Raw genomic sequence first — 18,131 nt, 5'->3', positions numbered from 1 at the left:
TAGAATCCATTTCAGTAACCAGTCAACCCGGTTGTGGTCTTTACAACTGGCAGGGATCCTGACTAACAAAATAAAGAAAATATACCTTTGCTAATTAGGTTTATGACCACATCAAAGATAATGCAGTGGGCAATAAAAAACTATATAGGCCTATACATAATGCAGCAAGTTGTAAACAACAGACTTTAGTCAGACTGTTTCATATTAACTTGGACTTGGGCAAAAAGACTGTTTTGCCTGAAGAAGACAGGTGAATATTAATATCAGATAAAAATAAAAACTGACACAACTATAAACATATGAAGCATAAATATCCCCAGCAGGCTTGCAGCCAAAAGACGGCAGTTTATGGGCCTTAATATTAAATACTGCCACAACAAACATTTTAATCCTCATAGGCTGTATATTTTTTTAAGAACTAGGATCTCTAATTCCTGTGCTAATCTTTGAGCTCTGCAAATGATAAATTACACTCTGAGTGTATAAACAAATAACAACAGAACAGTAAAACAAAAAGCATGCTGATGTTTGGAAACTACCATCACAAATTCATACCTGAAAGTGCTTTCGGTGTTAATGCAGTCAAGGTGGCATTTGTACCTCAGTCATGTTGCTTGATACTTATTCTACAAATACCAATAATTGCACCGGAAGCACCTTTCTGCCTATGTGCTGGAAGTATGCCCAATTTTGCCAAATTGTATTAATGTCATCTTACTTAAGCATCAGCTTGAGAGCAAATACACAAATTAAAATTTATTGCACAGTTAAAAAAAAATTCAGACAGTCTGGGGTTAATCGAATTATATTTTTAACAAGGGACCCAGGCTGCAGAAAGTTTTGTGAGTGGGTGTTTCCGCATCATTAATAAGCCCAGTATCGGGCTGAGAGGGAATTAAATTTAGAAATTTAGCAAAAGCAACCTTTTTAAATGTCACATTTGTCATTTTGAAGCCTTTTTTGACACTGGTTCAAAACGACCTCCACAGGCATTTCTGAGAGGTGTTGGAACCGCCATCGTCATAGTTTTAAACAAAATATAAAGGTTCTAAAGGTTGGGGTTTAAAACAGGTCAACACCTAAGACAAGGACAACATCTCAGCATTAGATGCTAAACGCGTGAGGTTTTGTAACAAGAAATTTGCTTGAGTGGTCAGGATTGTTGCAAGGACAGAGTGTTCAGATTTTGTATTCATTTATTCAGTTGGAATTAGTGTTGTTTTATTTCTGGGAATGAATGTAGGAAGCCTTGACGGCAACAGGTGCTGCTGGGATGAAGCAGCTCTCTGGTGAAAGAGCCATATGAGAAATCTAACAGAAAAACTTAAGTCAGCTTTTTTAAGTGTGTGGACAGAACTGATTTCTGTGTTCACCTCTTTTTTTAAGATTCATAAATGTGTACACTTACCTTCATTCTGAAGAAGGTTATGCTCGTAAGTAGATCGACAGTGGACTTCAGATCTTGGAGGCGCTCTGGGTTTCCTGCAGGGAAGTTATCCTGCAATCAAGCAAAAAGAACAACAGCAACATGAAGGAGAATGACGTCTTTCTTTCACGTCCCTTAGATAGCCCAAAACATGAAAATTGATTATTGAGGAATGTCAAGCAATCACAGCAACATGACAGTCTGTCTAATCGTTTAGTGGACAGAGGAGGTCTCTGCTGATGAAAATCCCTATTTTAGGGCCATGAAGTCATCAGGCGGTGCAGAGCAGCGTGACGAGGGAGCATATAAAGCCCCGACGGCTCAGGGGAAACGCATTACTGCTCCATGCATTATCCTACTTCTCCAGCTCTCGCTGAGCTCTTATAAAAAAAAATGTGGTTGTTGTATCTCCCCGTCGATCCCATCAATAAATTCACATCAGGGGCTCAGAAAACAGAGCCCAATCTTAACAGCAGCCTTCAAGCCTAACAATAGAAGGATGAGATTAACGGCAATCAGCTAAAGCAAGCCTCCACTCACATCTTCATGATGTGAGCAGCGTCGACAGAGTTCCTGGGCTGATGAAAGTTACAAGGTGATGCAAAAAAAAAAAACAAAAAAAAAAAAACATAGGTGATGGACCACATCTGCAGTATGGTCAAAAACCTAGTCAAGTGAAAACATGGAAAACCCTTTAATGTCTCACAGACAGTCTGCTGAGAAATTACTGTTTCTATCCCTTATGGCCATGATTAATAGGAAGAGTCAAATTTAGAGGTGAAAGCATAGTAAAAAGCCTCCAGGCAAACAAGCCTGACACGCATCCTTATAAGCAAATATACTCTATTTGGCCATTCATGTGAAAAAGAAAAGAAAATCAATAGTAGCTTCTGCTGTTTTCTTACTTTACTGATGCTGTTTTGCATCACTGCTTTAACAGGAACCACTCTGTTTATGAAGTGTTTCATCATGGTTTTCTACAAGATATATTACAATCAAACATAAATGTGTGTTAGGGAGCTTATGCAGTTCCTCAAAAGCATGCAAGACCATGAAAATTTTACAAGACAGACAGACAGGAAAATAGATAGATAGAAAAATAAAATAGAACTTCTCTAATGGTTTCAGGCAAAAAGGTTTTCTATTATCTATTATGATTTTTGTCTTCTCGCGTACAAACCAACCCTCGGCTACAATAATAATTATTTTAAAAGTCTGATAAGCTGGTAACGAGTTAAACAGACTAACCAAACAGTTATAAAAAGCACTAACATCCAGCTAATCGTCAAACTGGTTCACAGAGGCCCCCAGGCAGCTGGTGGAGAGGACTACTTAATTTATTTTCCCTGCCCTCAACTTGGGCATCAATTAAGTGTCAAAAAATCTTATTACTGCGATTATCTAATGTGATTTTAAAGGTTATTCACAAGTCTGATTCGAATAATATGATTATTAAAACAAAAAATCTGTTTATTCCAATTGCACCAATGGTAAATATCCTTTTGTAAACGGTAAGAGGTTTTTCTTTGTTTGTTTCATTTTTTGCAACTTATCCGCTGGCTCATTTTTTCTGTCATAGACACCATATGTGTTATATCTGTTTAGAGGGGGAGGGATATTTTTTAACACGACTGTGTGTCTAAAGAGGCTTCTATTCTACTGTATGTATATCTTTGGCTGAATAATACAGCCAAAGATATAATGAAACAGTCCTGACACTGTTTGAGCATGAGATCAAAATGCTACAAAAAAACACCAATGTTTTAACTAGCTTTTTCATATTTCATGTAATTTTTCATTTTCATTTAGGTGGTAAAAACAGCACTGTTACCAGCCACTCTAGATTAAAAAAGGGACAATAATAGTCAATCGTATCATTTCTAGCCAGACGTGACTGCCTCCAAGTCATTTTAAATTTCCTTAATTTAGCAAGAATAGCCTGAAACGATTCAGCTGGTTCTGCAGCTGATTCAAAAAGGGGGTTTGAACCTTATTATAGGGCCTATTTTTTTTTTATCCTTGTTCAACATTAAATTAGATATAAATGGTTAGGACCAAAACTAAATGACTTATTTATATATTAGTTTATATAACTCAAAAGATATGAGGATAACATCTTTGTTTAAAAAGCTATATCAACAGTTTAGTCTACAGACAATAAGCTATCCGAATACAATATAAACTGGACAATATTGAAGTAAATAATATCTATTATCAGATCGAAATACAACGATGTGTGCATATAGATGCTGACATGACCATTCAGACCAGAAGTAGAAATTTAAACAATAATCTGCCTCTAAAGAAAGAAATTGCAACTCATTTGAGAAAAAAAAAGATTTTTCAGCTTCAGTTTTTAACAGTAGTTAAAATAACACTAGTTAGATGGTCAGTGATCAGAATTTCAAGTGAAGAGCTTAAAGGTACAGTGACCATTTGATTACTGACAAACTGTAACTTTGGATTTAAGAGCATGTGGAGTTAAAGGTTGTAGTCATTTAGAAAACACCTTTAGGTTGGATTTTATTCAAAAAGAAAGAAACTGTAGTTTTGAAATCCACACGGGATAAACGAAGAACACCGCATTATTTCCCTTCCAGCATACAAATGGGAAAATTTAAATATGAGACATGTTGAAGGACACTTATCGCATCATACCCAGTGCAGCTTTAATACACTGAATTAAGTTTGTTGTGTGAATTAAAGAATAAATATATAATAGGGATTTCTCTGAGTCTGCAGCTTTCACATGTAAAGTCAAAATGAGCTGTGCTTTCTTGCTTTTACAGAGGAAGCATTAATGCTTACATTAACATTTATATGAAATAAGAAATTACATCAAGCAGAGCTGAAACTGCACTCCACAGAACCTGGTTTTTACCTTTTTTCACTCTGCCTTTCAGTGATAATGGAGATCTGACCCAGCGAATAATTATGAATTTAAATCTGCACACTAAATAAAGTCTTACCACCCTCCCTCCATTTGGATGAAGAATGCTTCAAGGTTGGGCTTTTGAGCGTGTGCTCATTTTTGTAATGGTTTCAGTAAAATAAGAAAGCAATGCTGCTAATTCTGGTTACCGAAGCCAAATAAAGTCAAGCATTGAGTGACACTTGATTCAGCTGCTTGAATGTAATGAATGTCAACCACTGGAAGCTTTTTTTTGTTTCATACAGTGTAGTGTTCACAAAATGTATAATTTATTAATTACATCTCTGGAAAGCAAAAGGAACTCTAATTGAGATCATATAAAATATAATGTCTAGTTCAGTAGAAGATAAATGTTTTCTCTGTTAAAACAGTTAAATAAAACATCAAGAGCGGGCAGTTGCCTGTCTTTGTGAACAAAAGTTCAATATTATTACATTTTCTTTTTCTCTTTGGTTATTAACTGTTTTCATGTGCTCTACAGCAGGGTTTCCATAAAATGACTTGCTATATTTTCTTGAAAAAATATTTATACCCCTCAGATTTTTTTTACTTTGTCCCATTAAAACCAGAAACTTAGTATGTCTTACATGGAAAGGAAGGAATTGTGTTTTTTTCAAGGGTTTCTATGGGTGCTAATCTGAAAAGTGAGGTGTAAATATTTTCAACCTCCAAATACAAAGGCAGGGATATGACCCCGACTCTTTTGTTCACTGTCTTTTTTTTTTTTTCTTTCTTTCTTTTATATCTTTCAAGCACAGTTAAAAGATCTGCAAACAGCAAGTATGTTCTCACAGATTCTCACCTAGCTCTAGTTCAGGACTTTGGACTAGGCTATTCTAACACGTGAAAATGCTTTAATCTAAACCATTACATTGTAGCTCTGGGATCACCTTTAGGTTTGTTGCTCTGATGGAAGGCTGAACTCTCTCTCGAGTCTTTTGCAGCCTCTCACACACAGCTGTCCGGAGTCAGTCTTCTAGGATCAATATCCCACACGTTGTGAAGTCTTTGTTTGGTTAAACACACCTAAACCAAATGATGGTTGATCACCAATGCCCTGATGACAAGGTAGGCGAGCTATTTGAACCAGCTCCTTTGAAGAAGAGGCATTTAGAATCAAACCTAAACGCCCTTGAACACCAAAACAGGAGACCCCTGTTAAAAACGGGTGTTTTTTTTGCTGATATACTTATATTTAGCTTTAGTCATCTTCCCATCAACTTTTGCAAAGTTTTCTGTCCCTGCTTAAGAGAAACACTCCCACAGCATGATGCTACACCCACTGTGTTTAATTGTAGGGATATATGTTAAGGATGAGGTGCAGCATTAGTTTGCCCTCTGCCCCTCATGGTATTTTGCATTAAGAGAAAAAATATATGTTGGTCTCCGTGATGTGAAATTAATGATGTAGTCTGCAAGGCACTGTACATTAGTTGTTGTTTTTTTTTCAGCCGTTAACAATAATTGCCTAAAAGAGAGCTATGGGTATCTCAGTTGCTGTCATGTCTGGAAAGCTACAGTTTCAGCCAGAAAGGAACCTTGGCTGATAAAGCAGAAAGAAAATAACAAGAAAGACAGGAGAGAAGAAAAATAATGATCTTTTTTGCCATCAGCACATGTGAAAACTAAGTAAAGAAGGGACCCCATCTGCGAGCCAAAAGTAAAGACAGCATCATCACTGCCTTAGAGAGATGACAGGAAGTCCATCATGAGACGAGACAGAGGGCTGCTGATGTTGATTGGCTTTGAGGTCTTTGTCTCTGGTGTTATCTGCACTGAATATCGTTTTGGACCAGAAACTCTGGAGCAACAACTGCTCATCATCAAAAAGAAAAAAGTTCACACACAGAGGACGTGCAACCCAGTCATTAACAACTTCAAGCTATTTCACAATTTCACCTCCAGTGTTTTTATAGGTCGGTCCGATTACTGTAGAGCTTTATAGCATGTGTGTGGAAAAAGCTCATTAGCACTGTGATAAAAAAAAACAGCATGCTTAATAGTTGTGGGTTAACATCTGGCATTTTACGATTCCCTGGATTTGATTGCACTTTATTATGATTTGATCACAATCTAAAACAAATTATATTGAGACTTTATGACAAAGACTATAGCAAAACTTTGCGCAAAATAGTGAATTGGGAGGTAAATTGTCTATGATTTAGAATTTTATTTTTAAATAATTTTAAAAAGTGCTGCATAAAATTGTAATTAGAATCAATACTTCTTAGAAACAACTTTCATTGCAATCAAAACTACAGGTCTTTTAGGATCTGTCTCTGTGCGTGAAAAATTCACATGACCACGTTTCTCACTACTTTTCACATCTAGAAACTGCAAAATAGTTCTTGCTTAGTTAAAGTGGATCGAAAACATGTGTAAACAGCCCGGTTCACTCAATCACGTTTTGATCAAAACCATTCAGTTACAGCTCTAGATGTCTGTTTGGTGCTGTTGTCCTGCTGAAAGGTGAACCTCTGCCTTAGGGTCAGGTTTATTTTTTTTTTCTTTTTGGTAGCGTTTAAGAGATTTTCACAACGCCTTGTAGTTAGCAATCTTTCATCATTTCAACTCTGTCTCTGGTAATAAAAAACAATCCCCACAGCATGATGTTGCCAGCATGATGTGTTTCATGGTGTGAAAACACCACACTGAGGAGTGTGTTTTTCCACATGCATTGTGTTTTAAGTCAAAATAGTTCAGTTTTCGTCCCATGTTAGCAAAGCGTCTTCTTGTTTCAATAATGTAGACTGAGGTTTGTGGCTGCGTTCTGACAAAATGTAAAAAGCTTCGAGAGGTATGATTACCTTTGCCGCGCACCATTTTTGGCCTTAAAAATTAATCGCTGCAGTGGATCAAGCAGTAATTGGTTTTAATTGGAGTATTAGAACTTTGCCTTTGACCTGGTGTTATCTCGGGGCTTCATAAACACAGTTCAACTGAAAAGTTTGTTCAGAATATCAAAACTAGGAAAAAATGCTAAATGGCTGACAACCCATGCCTCAATATGTCCTCAAACCAAAACTGGCATTTAAATGTTCCCACTGCAACACATAACTTGTTTCTGCTGAGTAGGCTTAAGCTCCTCTTACTGAAAAAAGGTGCACATCAGTATGTTTCATTTAAAACCATGTTGAAATATGGGTGTGTTCAGATGGTTTAAAAGACTGATTGTCTGATAGGAGACTCTGGCAGCGTCAATGCAAAACCAAACTACATAGGGGAGTCACGTCTGAACTGGGAATCACATGGGATCTCCCATAAGAAAATGGAAATTAGATCCAGAGAGAGGCGTGATAGCTAAGTTGCAAATACCTGCAGCCACTGGGACCAACTTCTGCGTTATTGACAGAAACAGATATACAGAGAATTCCTCTTCTCTCTGTGCAAATACACATCGATAGTGCCATAGATATTGTTGTGCAGTTCATCCATTTTTTATTAGAAAACCTTTATGTATTTCATCATTTCAGTAACATCAACATTTTTATAGTTTTTTTTTTTTTTTTTACTTTTCTCGACAGTTAGCAGGAAGGTTTATCTCCCGCCCTCAGTGACAGGTGATAAAAACTTGTCTACATGGATGGGATTTTCACATTGTCTGTCATGCATTTCTGAAGGCTAGATCTGGATTATGCAGGTTTTGTTCAGCAAAGAACAAGATAATCCCAAATGCTTACTGTGCAGCTGAAGCTTTTGTTTCCCAAACAATTTCTTTTTCAAGAAACTATAAAATAATATTTTCTTCCCTTGCCTATCTTGTGAGGAAGACAAAAAAAGATGACTAATTGCCTGTGCAACTGGGAAGAGTTGTGAGTATATTTCCTCGGTGCTAAGTGGAGTCTTTTTGTGTTACTCCAGAAGACTAATCTTTTGTACATGTGATATGTTATGTTAGTGTGACTAAATTGCTTTATTGTTAAAAGCAACAAATAAACATATGGAAAAATCTTTTATTTTTTTCTTTCCCTTTATCAACACTGCTGGCTAAGGCAAAAATTTAAGGCAGCAAGCCAGAATTTCCAAATGTCCACGAATCAAGGAGTTCCATTTTATGACAAATAGCACAGATGTCCCAACGGGGCACAGAAACCAAATATCACTTGTTCCAAACTGCCCAAACTAAACCAATAGTACAAATCCCTCACTATATTCTCTAAACACCGATGGGGAAGCTCATTATGGCATGCGCAGGTGGCGAATGTTTGCGAACATTTGCGCAGACAAAAAAAGTCCCTTATTTAAATAAACTCAAGTCTGAAACAAAGGCACACAGGTAGATCCGGCCCATAACAGCAGAGTGTGTAGCCTCTGCCGATGAAGTCTGCCATCAGCGAAATGAGGTTATGCATGCATGTAAAGGGAAGTTGTCCCATATTAAGGTAATGTAAAGCCTGAGAAACTACCTTTACTTTCTGAAAGACCAATTTGTGTTGCACAGATGTCACAGGGAAAATAATACCCTCTGCTGAAAGGTGTTGAAGTACAGGAGAAGGAAGAAATTGGGAGAGTTTGGTGAATGTGTGCACAGCCTGTCCCTCACGATAGAAACCAAAGATTATTTTTCATTTATCAACTTAAATGGATGGGGTGTCTTGCTTTTTCTTGCTTTATGATTAGAATGTACTGTAATGTACCTGTACTGAGTCTAAGTCATCTAACATCCCTCCAGTTTTTGCAACAAAAAAAATCATTACAGTATTTATTTTTTAAGTTACTAGTTTGCACTTTCTATTCCAATCTATTCTGAACAGGCATTAACACATCCAAATCTACAGAGTCCAAATTTCAGTAGTTAAATATTTAAATGCCTTGTATTTGATGAAATACCAGGCACTGTACTGTAGCTTCATAGTTTTGTAAAAATTCTAGCACTTTACTTATGTATTACAATGACTATCCAAATGTCACAATCTCACCAACTTTCCTTATCCTATTTGCAATGGCAACTTTTTTTTCAGCTGGTGTTACGGTTATCCGTGTGTACATGTTAAGTGCCGACTGACATAATAGCGTCAGAGATGATGCTAGCTAATGCAAATGTACCAAAATGGGAGGAGTCTGCTTAGCTGCACTCATCAATGCCATCCACTTTCTGCAGATCAATCTCAATATGGTGTTACAACACGAGATAAATGAGTGAGGCAAATTGCTATCCAACATTTTTTTTTTAATCCTGTGATCCTTTATGTGAATCCTGTTGGCAACTTCAAGGTTCTTATTGTGAATAAATGGTCTCTTGCTGAGCAAACAGGGACAGAAATATTGTAGTTATTGAGTTTGACATCTTAAATTGGATAATATTAGCACACCAGTTGATTTATTTAAAAGAAACGGAAGGGTGACCTAAAGAAAGGGGCCTCTGATCATATATACCAGCATTGTTTATTTGCCATTTAAGCTCTACCATTTGAGAAAAAAAAAAAAAACAGGAAAAAATATAGTTCCAACATAATTGCTCCTCCTCCTTTAAGGAGGGTCTTATCAGGCCAGGGCCTGAAGTAATTTGTTAATTAAATTAATACAAATATAAATAAAAATAAGTAGAAAAAATCTATTATTTCCTTTGTATTTTTACAATGACTTAAGAGCATTTTGTGGCTGAAGAACTGTGACCGGACACAGAAAAGTTGTACATCTCTTCCAAATCTGCTGGACTTGGTGGTCGTGTTTGCAGCTGATTGTAGTTAGTGCATCTAGTTGCTGAGGTCAGTGCAGGAATGCAGTGAACAAATGGCTAGTGCAAAACAATTGCTAAAATTGAACGAGATTGCTCGGCTTCATGAATCTCCCACCCAGAGATTTAATGTTCTACCCAGAGAGACTTGCAAATCCCAGCTAGGAAAGATTTGCTATACAAGGTGTCGCCGTGTATCAGGGCTGTTGGAGTAAAGCTGGAGGAGAAGAAATGCATATGTAGTAAAATGTGGAGCGACAGCTGCACTCGGGCTCCCTCTCTGCTGATTCAAGCCCTCTGTTTTACAAAAGCAAACTCAATCTCCCTCAGAATGTCATTATAGGGAAATCCATATGGTGAGTGAGCGGAGCAGCCAGATCTGAATCTTATTACTGAGAAATAGTGGCAGGTCGGCTCTGTGGGATGCTAAGGGAACCGAGAGAGTATGAACCGTGTGTGGATGTGGGAGTGTGCGTAAACCACTGGTCTGTGGCAACGTTGACAAGAGAGCAGCAGGGCAGTGCTGGCAGGTGAATGCAACGTGATATTCTGTGACTTTTCTCTGTGAACGTGTCACAGCCAGACAGCCGGGCCATCTGACGATAAAAGAGGCCCTCTCTCCTTCACTTAACCCCTCTGTCCCTCTCTGTCATCCTCCCATGCCTTTACTTCTTCACCTGTTTCTCTTTAAAAATCCATATCTTTCCCCTATGAAAATATTCCTCTTTACACAAATCCTTTGCTCAACTTCCTCTCAGCTTGATCGACCCACCTCTGTTGCCAAATCCTTGTGATTACACCTTCACTCTTTGCAACTTTACCCCCTCTTGAAAAACAGATTCTATTAGTCATGTGCTATACTAACGCTCCCCTTCTCTTATCCATCCACAAGCCCTCAGTCGTACCTGCTGCTCTGTAATCACTGGGGGCTTCACACTGTTGCACTGAACAGAGTAACAAAAGCGATCCCCCGCGCAACAACGTGTTGCTTTTCGTGTCACATTAAAGGTGAGCGGGTCATCCTTCAGCTTCAGTTTACTGTCACGCTGTCATGCTGTCAGCATGGGGAACGTGCAGAGGGATGTGCACACAACTGTGCTTCTCTGTGTGCGCAGGAGTGTGCCCACATACAGTATATCTGTGATTCAGAGCAACAGCGGGGGTATATATAGACCTGTCCATGAGCAGAGAGACTAAAACAAATTTCTATTGGGATGGGAGTCTAACAGGATTAACTCTTTAGGGATTATTCTGGAAAATTAAGTGCTTTACATCAGGATTTCAATTTACATGAGAGGAAGTTAGGTGCACCTACGTATACACACACACACACACACACACACACACATATATATATATATATATACACATACAGAGACTATAGAGATAGACACAGACATGATGACATACATTAAGATAGAGAATAGATAGATATAGAGAGAGAGATGAGATATAGATTAGACAGACATATAGAGATAGAGATATATATATATACAGATATATATTAATATAATATCTATATATATAGATATACCAGATATATATATATATATATATATATATTATATATTATATTATATATATATATATATATATATATATATATAAAGCATGGTATGTCCCCTTTAATTTTGTTTGGAAAGACATTACATTTGTATTTTGTTCTTTAAGAGAAAGCTTTTACTTGCATTTACCACAGTTAGCCAAAGTTTGCTGACGAAAATAAACCTAAATGTAATACAAGTGAGAAAGTTGTCTCAGCAACAGAAATAGTTTGGTTATGTGAATTTTTCACGCATCTAAAAATCGTCCAATTATCTACAATTTATAAAGTAAAAGTTTTCCAGTTGCGCTCCCACAAATGGATGAACACTCTCTCATGTTTACATCCTAAAGACTTTTCTGATCCTGGAGTGCTATTTGTAATATATATCATGTTACTGACCTGCTGCCATTTCCCTTCAGCATATAAATTTAATCTGTCACTATACAAGACATAAAAAAACAACATGACATGCTAGGGGTGGTGACACAAACCGTGGAGCCTAAGAATTCATTATAATAATATATGGAGGTGACAGCAGGTTAAATCAAACACATTCATGCCACTTCTGCAACAAGTCAACCAGAAAATCCTATATAAAGCACCATAATTAAGCCCACAGAGGTGCTCCCTGAGGCTTATCATTCAGTAGCAATCACTGAACTAATGGCCATGACAAATGAACCAGTGTCATCCCATATATGGACTAACGAGTGAGCGTGACCCCAGCAGGCGAAGGCATTTTATGACACCTTATAAAGTAACAATATTTCACCCAGGCTGTGTGAGCGTGAGCTTACACACTTTTCATTTTAGAAGCACATACAGGATGGTAGAGGCGGTTTTAAAAAATTCCACAGCAGCATTTCAAATGAATATTTTTGCAGATGTGGATCGATACCCTCTGCTGTCGGATAACCTTATTAATAAAAGCTGTGATCATTACAAAACATGTTGTTGCACCGGATTAACATGAGGTTCAGGTATCAGGTAAGCACCAAACTACATCATGGTATGATATTCTAAGAATATGCTTGGGCTTAATTATCGGCTGGCAGCTGGAGGTAATTCCTACTGGAAGCGGTTCTTCGGTGCTGCAGGCCATTAGATTTCCGACTTCACAGCAACGTGTGCATCATCTACCCCTTACAGCCCCTGCACGGTGTGTGTGGTGAGTAACTAGCAGTTAATGATGACACCGCAGCTCAACCGCAAACATAAGAGGAGGAGCGCTAAGAGCACGTAGCAGATAGAAAAGACGAAGGCCTCGCCACAATGGTGGTTGCAAAATTCCTTTTACCAGCACTGCATCGACGTAAAAATTCCAAATTATCCATTAGCAAATGTCGTGTATTTTATGCCATCAGCATCCAGGGTCTGCAAAGGCATTAACGTTGCATCTCATCCTAATTTACTAAATTTCTAATAAGAAAAAAAGCTTCATACTCTGCATTTGTCCCACCGTCTGTATTTCAGATGGGCAAACCTGGCAACAAACTTACACTTGGCTCTGTCAACAGGTGCTACTCTATTACACATCAGATTTAGCAAACATATATCACAATATGAACAAATGGATTCAACTCCTCCAAGCAGTTAGAGGAAAACCAAAGGCAGCATGTCATATTCAATCAGCAGTGTACATTGCGGTGCAAAAGTATTCACATCCTTTTGGAAATTTTTTCGGTCTGTCCCATGATAGCCACAGACTTTAATGTATTTCATTGAGATTACATATGATAGATCCTCAATGAATACAATGTATTAGTGGTGTGGATGTAAAAGAAAAGATAGTTTTCTTTTGTTTTCCAAATAAAGATCTGAAAAGCGTGGCTTGAATATGTATTCAAACCCTTTATCTCTGATACTGCTAACTAAAATCCAGTGTCATCCATTTGCATTTAAGAGCTACCTAATTATGAACCGCACATGTGAATCTCCCCAAAGCTTTTCTGTGAAGGCTTCAGAGGTTGTCTAGAGAACATTAGTGAATAAATAGCATTACGGAGGAAATAGTCAGAACAAGAAGAACTAGACAGGTCGGTGACAGCTGTTGAGATGTTTAAATCAGAGTTTGGTTATAAAGCAATAATCCAAAATTTTGGACATCTCTAGTAAAATTAAAGAAAAAAAAAATCACACAACTGCAACTCTACCAAGACATGGCCATGTGGCAGGACGGGCAAGGAAAGCATTACTCAAGAACATCTTGGTAACACTGGAGGAGCTGCAGAGATCCACAGCTCAGGTAGGAAAATCTATTGACAGGAGAGATGTCATTCAGCTCTACTAATCTGGTCTCAGATTTAAACAAAACTGAACTTTTTTGCCTGCGCCGCATAAAGCAATGTCTGAAGGACGACTGATATTAACTCGGCCCCAATCAGCCGGTGGGAAGACCAGCGGTGGTTGCATCGTGTTGTGGGGATGAGGGAGCTGATCAGACAGAAGGCACGGTCTCGGAAGAAAAGCTGTTGTGGGCGAAGGTTGCACCTTCCAGCAGGACAACAACACCAAACATACACCCAGTGCTACAATGGTACACACAAAACATGTTAAATCCAGTAGATTATCTGTGTTAAGACTTGATGTCCACAGATTTTCATTATCTAACCGGAGTTTGAGCTAAACAAATCTGTCTCTAGATGTGTAAAGGTGGTAGGGACATGGCCCTGAACACCGGGACCAGAACACTGTAGCTGCAGTGGATCTACATGTTTTGCACATTCAGGAGGTGAATACATACGCCACACTTTCAAACAAGAGGTGAAAAACGTTTAAAAAAAAGTAAATTGCTGCACATGACTTGCAAGGGATTGTACCAAATGAATAGCTGGATCTACTGCTCAAACTAAATAAGAAAACACTGTTTTTTATCAGAGTATAAATCATGTCAGTCCAACCTCTAGAATATTGATCTGGTCAGGTTAGTAGTGGAGGGGGTTGTTAATCAGTGTCGGCTGTTTTGGTGTTAATGAAATGAACAACGGGGGCTCTAAAGAGGCAACATTGAGATGAGCTCAAAAACAGCAAAGGTTCTTATGATGGAGGCCACAGACATTTCCCCTGCTCTTTTAAAATTACTTTTAATTAGTTCTGCTTTTGACCAAGGTCAGTGTCACTACTGGTACCAGGAGGCGATACCTGGACCCTACAGAGGTTGACCAGGCAGTCCAACTCCACCAGGATGGCTCATAAGTAAGTGTCATTGCCAGAAGGCTTGCTGTGTCTCCCAGCACAGAGAAGAGCATGGAGGAGAATCCAGGAGACACGGGGTTGTTCTAGGAGAGCTGGACAGGACCATCAGAGGGCCTGAACCTATCAGCAGGACCGGTATCTGCTGCTTTGTGCAAGTAAGAACAGCCAAAGCCTTACAAAGTGACCTCCAGCGGGCTGCTGGTATGAATGTCTCTGAACAACCATTAGTGTGGCCAGATGGCCCGATGGCCATATGGCGTAGACCCTGTGTTCACTGCCTGGCACTGTAGAGCTCAAGTGGCATTAGCTAGAAAACACCGGAGTTTGTAGGTTCAGCACTGGCTCCCTGATCTTTTCACAGGTTAGAGCAGGTTCATTCAGGCTTCATGTGTCAGACGTGAAAGGGTCTGGAGAAGCTGCAGTGGATGTCAAACTGCCTACAAGATTGATCAGGATGGTCGGGTAGGTGGTGGGTCAGTGTTGGTCTAGGTATAGGTATTCATGGAGGGACACATAGACCTGTACAGGATGAACAACGGCACCCTGACTGCTATTAGGTATTGGGATGGAATCCTCAGAGACAGTCTCAGACCTTTTGCTGGTGCAGTGGGTCCTGGCTTCCTCGTGATAATACCCGGCGTCATGTGGCAAGAGTCTGCAGGCTGTTCCTGGAGGATGAAGGAATTTGTACCACTGACTGGCCTCTGCACTCCCCTGGCCTAAATCCAATAGAACAGCTTTGGGACCTCATGTTTAGGTCCATCCGTGCCACCAGGTTGAACCGTAACGTTCTCATGAATGCATACGAGCACCTGGAGGCCATACAAACTACTGAGGACCATTTTGAGCTGCTGCAGTGACATCTCTGTGACTCTGGATTAAGCCTTTTGTGGGTTGATCATTTTCATTTTCAACAAATGATGTACTGTAGCATCCTTTTGTCCCTAACACATTACCAATTCCATATCAGTATGGATATTCAGCAAGCTTTTTTCTGTTGAGATCTTATGTGTTTTCAAACTGTTCCTTTATTTTATTTTATTTTATTTTTGAGCAGTGTATTACGAATACAGAACAGACAAATATCATTTTGAATATTTAAATATTGAAAATGTGAAAGCTTACACAATGGCTGCATAAGGTGCATACATTTTGTGGTGGATTTGGGTTTGTCTTTGCATGGATAATCAACATTTTGTAAAATCTCATCGCGCACACACAACCACACACAGACGTAAACACCAAATATAAAAATGCTCTTACATACCCGGTATTTTGAAAGGTCGATCCTCAAAGAGTTATGCAGCTGGTCCAGTAATTTGACGAATTTTTCCCTCTGTTAGGAGCAGAATTTAATAATTTAGCTTCCTCCCAAAGCACTATGCCAGAAAAAAAAATTATAACACTGCCTGGTCTGTGGTATTGCCTGTCTGCAGTGATTCATTTTTACTTCTTGGAATAAAATGTAGGTCTTTAGGTATGCTGCCAGACTCGGCGTGGTGCCTAAAAAATATTATTTCGGGTCTTGCAACATTAGCTTATTAACAGTTTGAATGAATGACATTGGCAGCCATGGCTGATGGTTTTGATTTCCTGTGTAGAAAATTGTTTAGAAAATTACTTGAAAGCTGGCACAAGAATAGAACGTTGTCAGGAATGTCTGAAAATATTAAAAAGGTTATAAAAAGGACCACTGAGATCAAGCATCCAAAGTGACTGACAATGAAAGGAAGACTCACCCCAAAGTTAGAGGCGGCAAATCGGTCAGAAGCAGAGGCGGTGGTTGTGGTGGTGGTGGTCGTGTGAGCAAAGTAGGCATTGATATTGGCAAGCAGGTTGCTCATCACTGCGGGCACACCGGGACACATGTATTTGGCAGACAGACAAGAGAAATGCCTGCAGAGGAGAATAAACAACTATCAGCTTACTGTAAGTGTTTTAGAGAGGAATACAGGTATAAACAGGAATACACCCGTCTTTTTGTTGCCATAAAATAAAAAAATATTAAATTCAAAACGTCCCCAAAGAGCTTTGAAAAAGTTTTTTTTTTTCTCACAATTTCTCAAAATACAAACCCAAACTTCAATGAACTTTATTTGAATTTCATCTAATGGACAAAAGAACAAATCGGGATGATTGTGAAGTGGAAGGAAGAGGATACCTGTTTTTTTTTCTTTTTTACAAGTTCTTGCATACCTCAAAAAAGACAGCACCACCAGTTGCCTTTAGACACTGATTGATTAATAAATATAATCCCCCTGAGCAATTTATTCTCAGTATAAACAGCTGTTTGGTGCCTAAACTCACAGACTTGGGAAGTAGAGCATTACTCTATAGAAGCAGAAGCAGAAACAGAAACGTGTGTGGTGGAAACTAACTCAGCACGTCACCCTCAACCCTCCTGTGAAACATGATGGTGGCAGAATCCTGTTGTGGGGTGCCTTTTTTTCAGCATAAACAGTAAAGCTGGTCGGGGGAGATGGATACAGCTAAATAAAGAGCTGCAGGCTGAGGTGTTTTGTTTTGGTTCATGCATCAGGGGGGGAAAAATAAAATAAAATACACCAAGCTATGTTGTTGTAGCGTGACAAAATCTGAAAATATTGAAGGCGTGTGAATAATTTTGCAAGGCAGAAAATCAACAAGATACGTTGCCTAATAATCCTGTAGATTAGCTTCAGACCCTTGTCTGTGAGAGGATTCATTTTAGTGTTCCGAACAATTACTTTTGCCAGAGTAGTTAGACTATAAGTAGTTCATACTGCCCTGTTCTCGTAGCAAAAAAAAAGTCTCTTCAAGGGCCATAAGAAATTCTATCATTAATCAAAGCAGTATAAGTAGTGTTAACGACATGAGGGTGCAGTGGGGTACAGTATGTGGAAAAAATGGCTGACAGTAAACCAAACCATTAAGGGATTGAAGGCTGAAAACAATCAACTTTGCTTGGAAAATTGTTTCCTTTATTTTATATCTATGAAGATTTATTTAGACATTGAGGTTGTGATGCTTCTTGAAAAAAAATAATATTTGGTCTTTCCTCTGTGGCTGCTGCTTTTTAACGCAGTAACATTTAGCCCCCCCCCCCCCCTCCCAACCCACTGTATAGGAGAAAAGACAGAAATGCTGCAAAGATAATCAGTGATCCTGAGTCGTAAACAAAGCAAACCGGACACGCTTGAGTTCACTGAAAACAAATCTTTTTTTTTTTTTCCCCGTTCCAGAGGCTTTTTTTAATCTAACTGAGAGGAAGGGGAGTCCTGAGCATTAAACCTCTTGTGGGGTCATTAGCCCATCAAAGTCGTAGCTGAGCTGCTGGAGTGGGATGTCAAGGTGTGAAGGGAATTCAGGGGTCTGA

General features: G+C 38.8%; 1 protein-coding gene across 3 annotated transcripts in view; it reads right to left on the bottom strand.

Moving 5' to 3' along the window:
- LOC105916397 (protein unc-13 homolog C) overlaps positions 1-18,131 on the bottom strand; it is a 181,036-nt gene that overhangs the window by 90,787 nt on the left and 72,118 nt on the right. For all 3 annotated transcript variants that reach the window (XM_021309664.2, XM_036136264.1, XM_036136263.1), the window contains 3 exons: positions 16,516-16,672; positions 16,044-16,112; positions 1,409-1,498 (listed from right to left, as the gene is read on the bottom strand). In XM_021309664.2, the coding sequence (XP_021165339.2) occupies positions 1,409-1,498; positions 16,044-16,112; positions 16,516-16,672 (316 nt within the window). The remainder of the gene's footprint in view (positions 1-1,408; positions 1,499-16,043; positions 16,113-16,515; positions 16,673-18,131) is intronic.

The sequence above is a fragment of the Fundulus heteroclitus genome, chromosome 4 (genome assembly GCF_011125445.2).
Source record: "Fundulus heteroclitus isolate FHET01 chromosome 4, MU-UCD_Fhet_4.1, whole genome shotgun sequence".
NCBI lineage: Eukaryota > Metazoa > Chordata > Actinopteri > Cyprinodontiformes > Fundulidae > Fundulus > Fundulus heteroclitus.
Note: the sequence above shows the minus strand (reverse complement) of the source record. Positions and strands in the feature narration are given on the sequence as shown.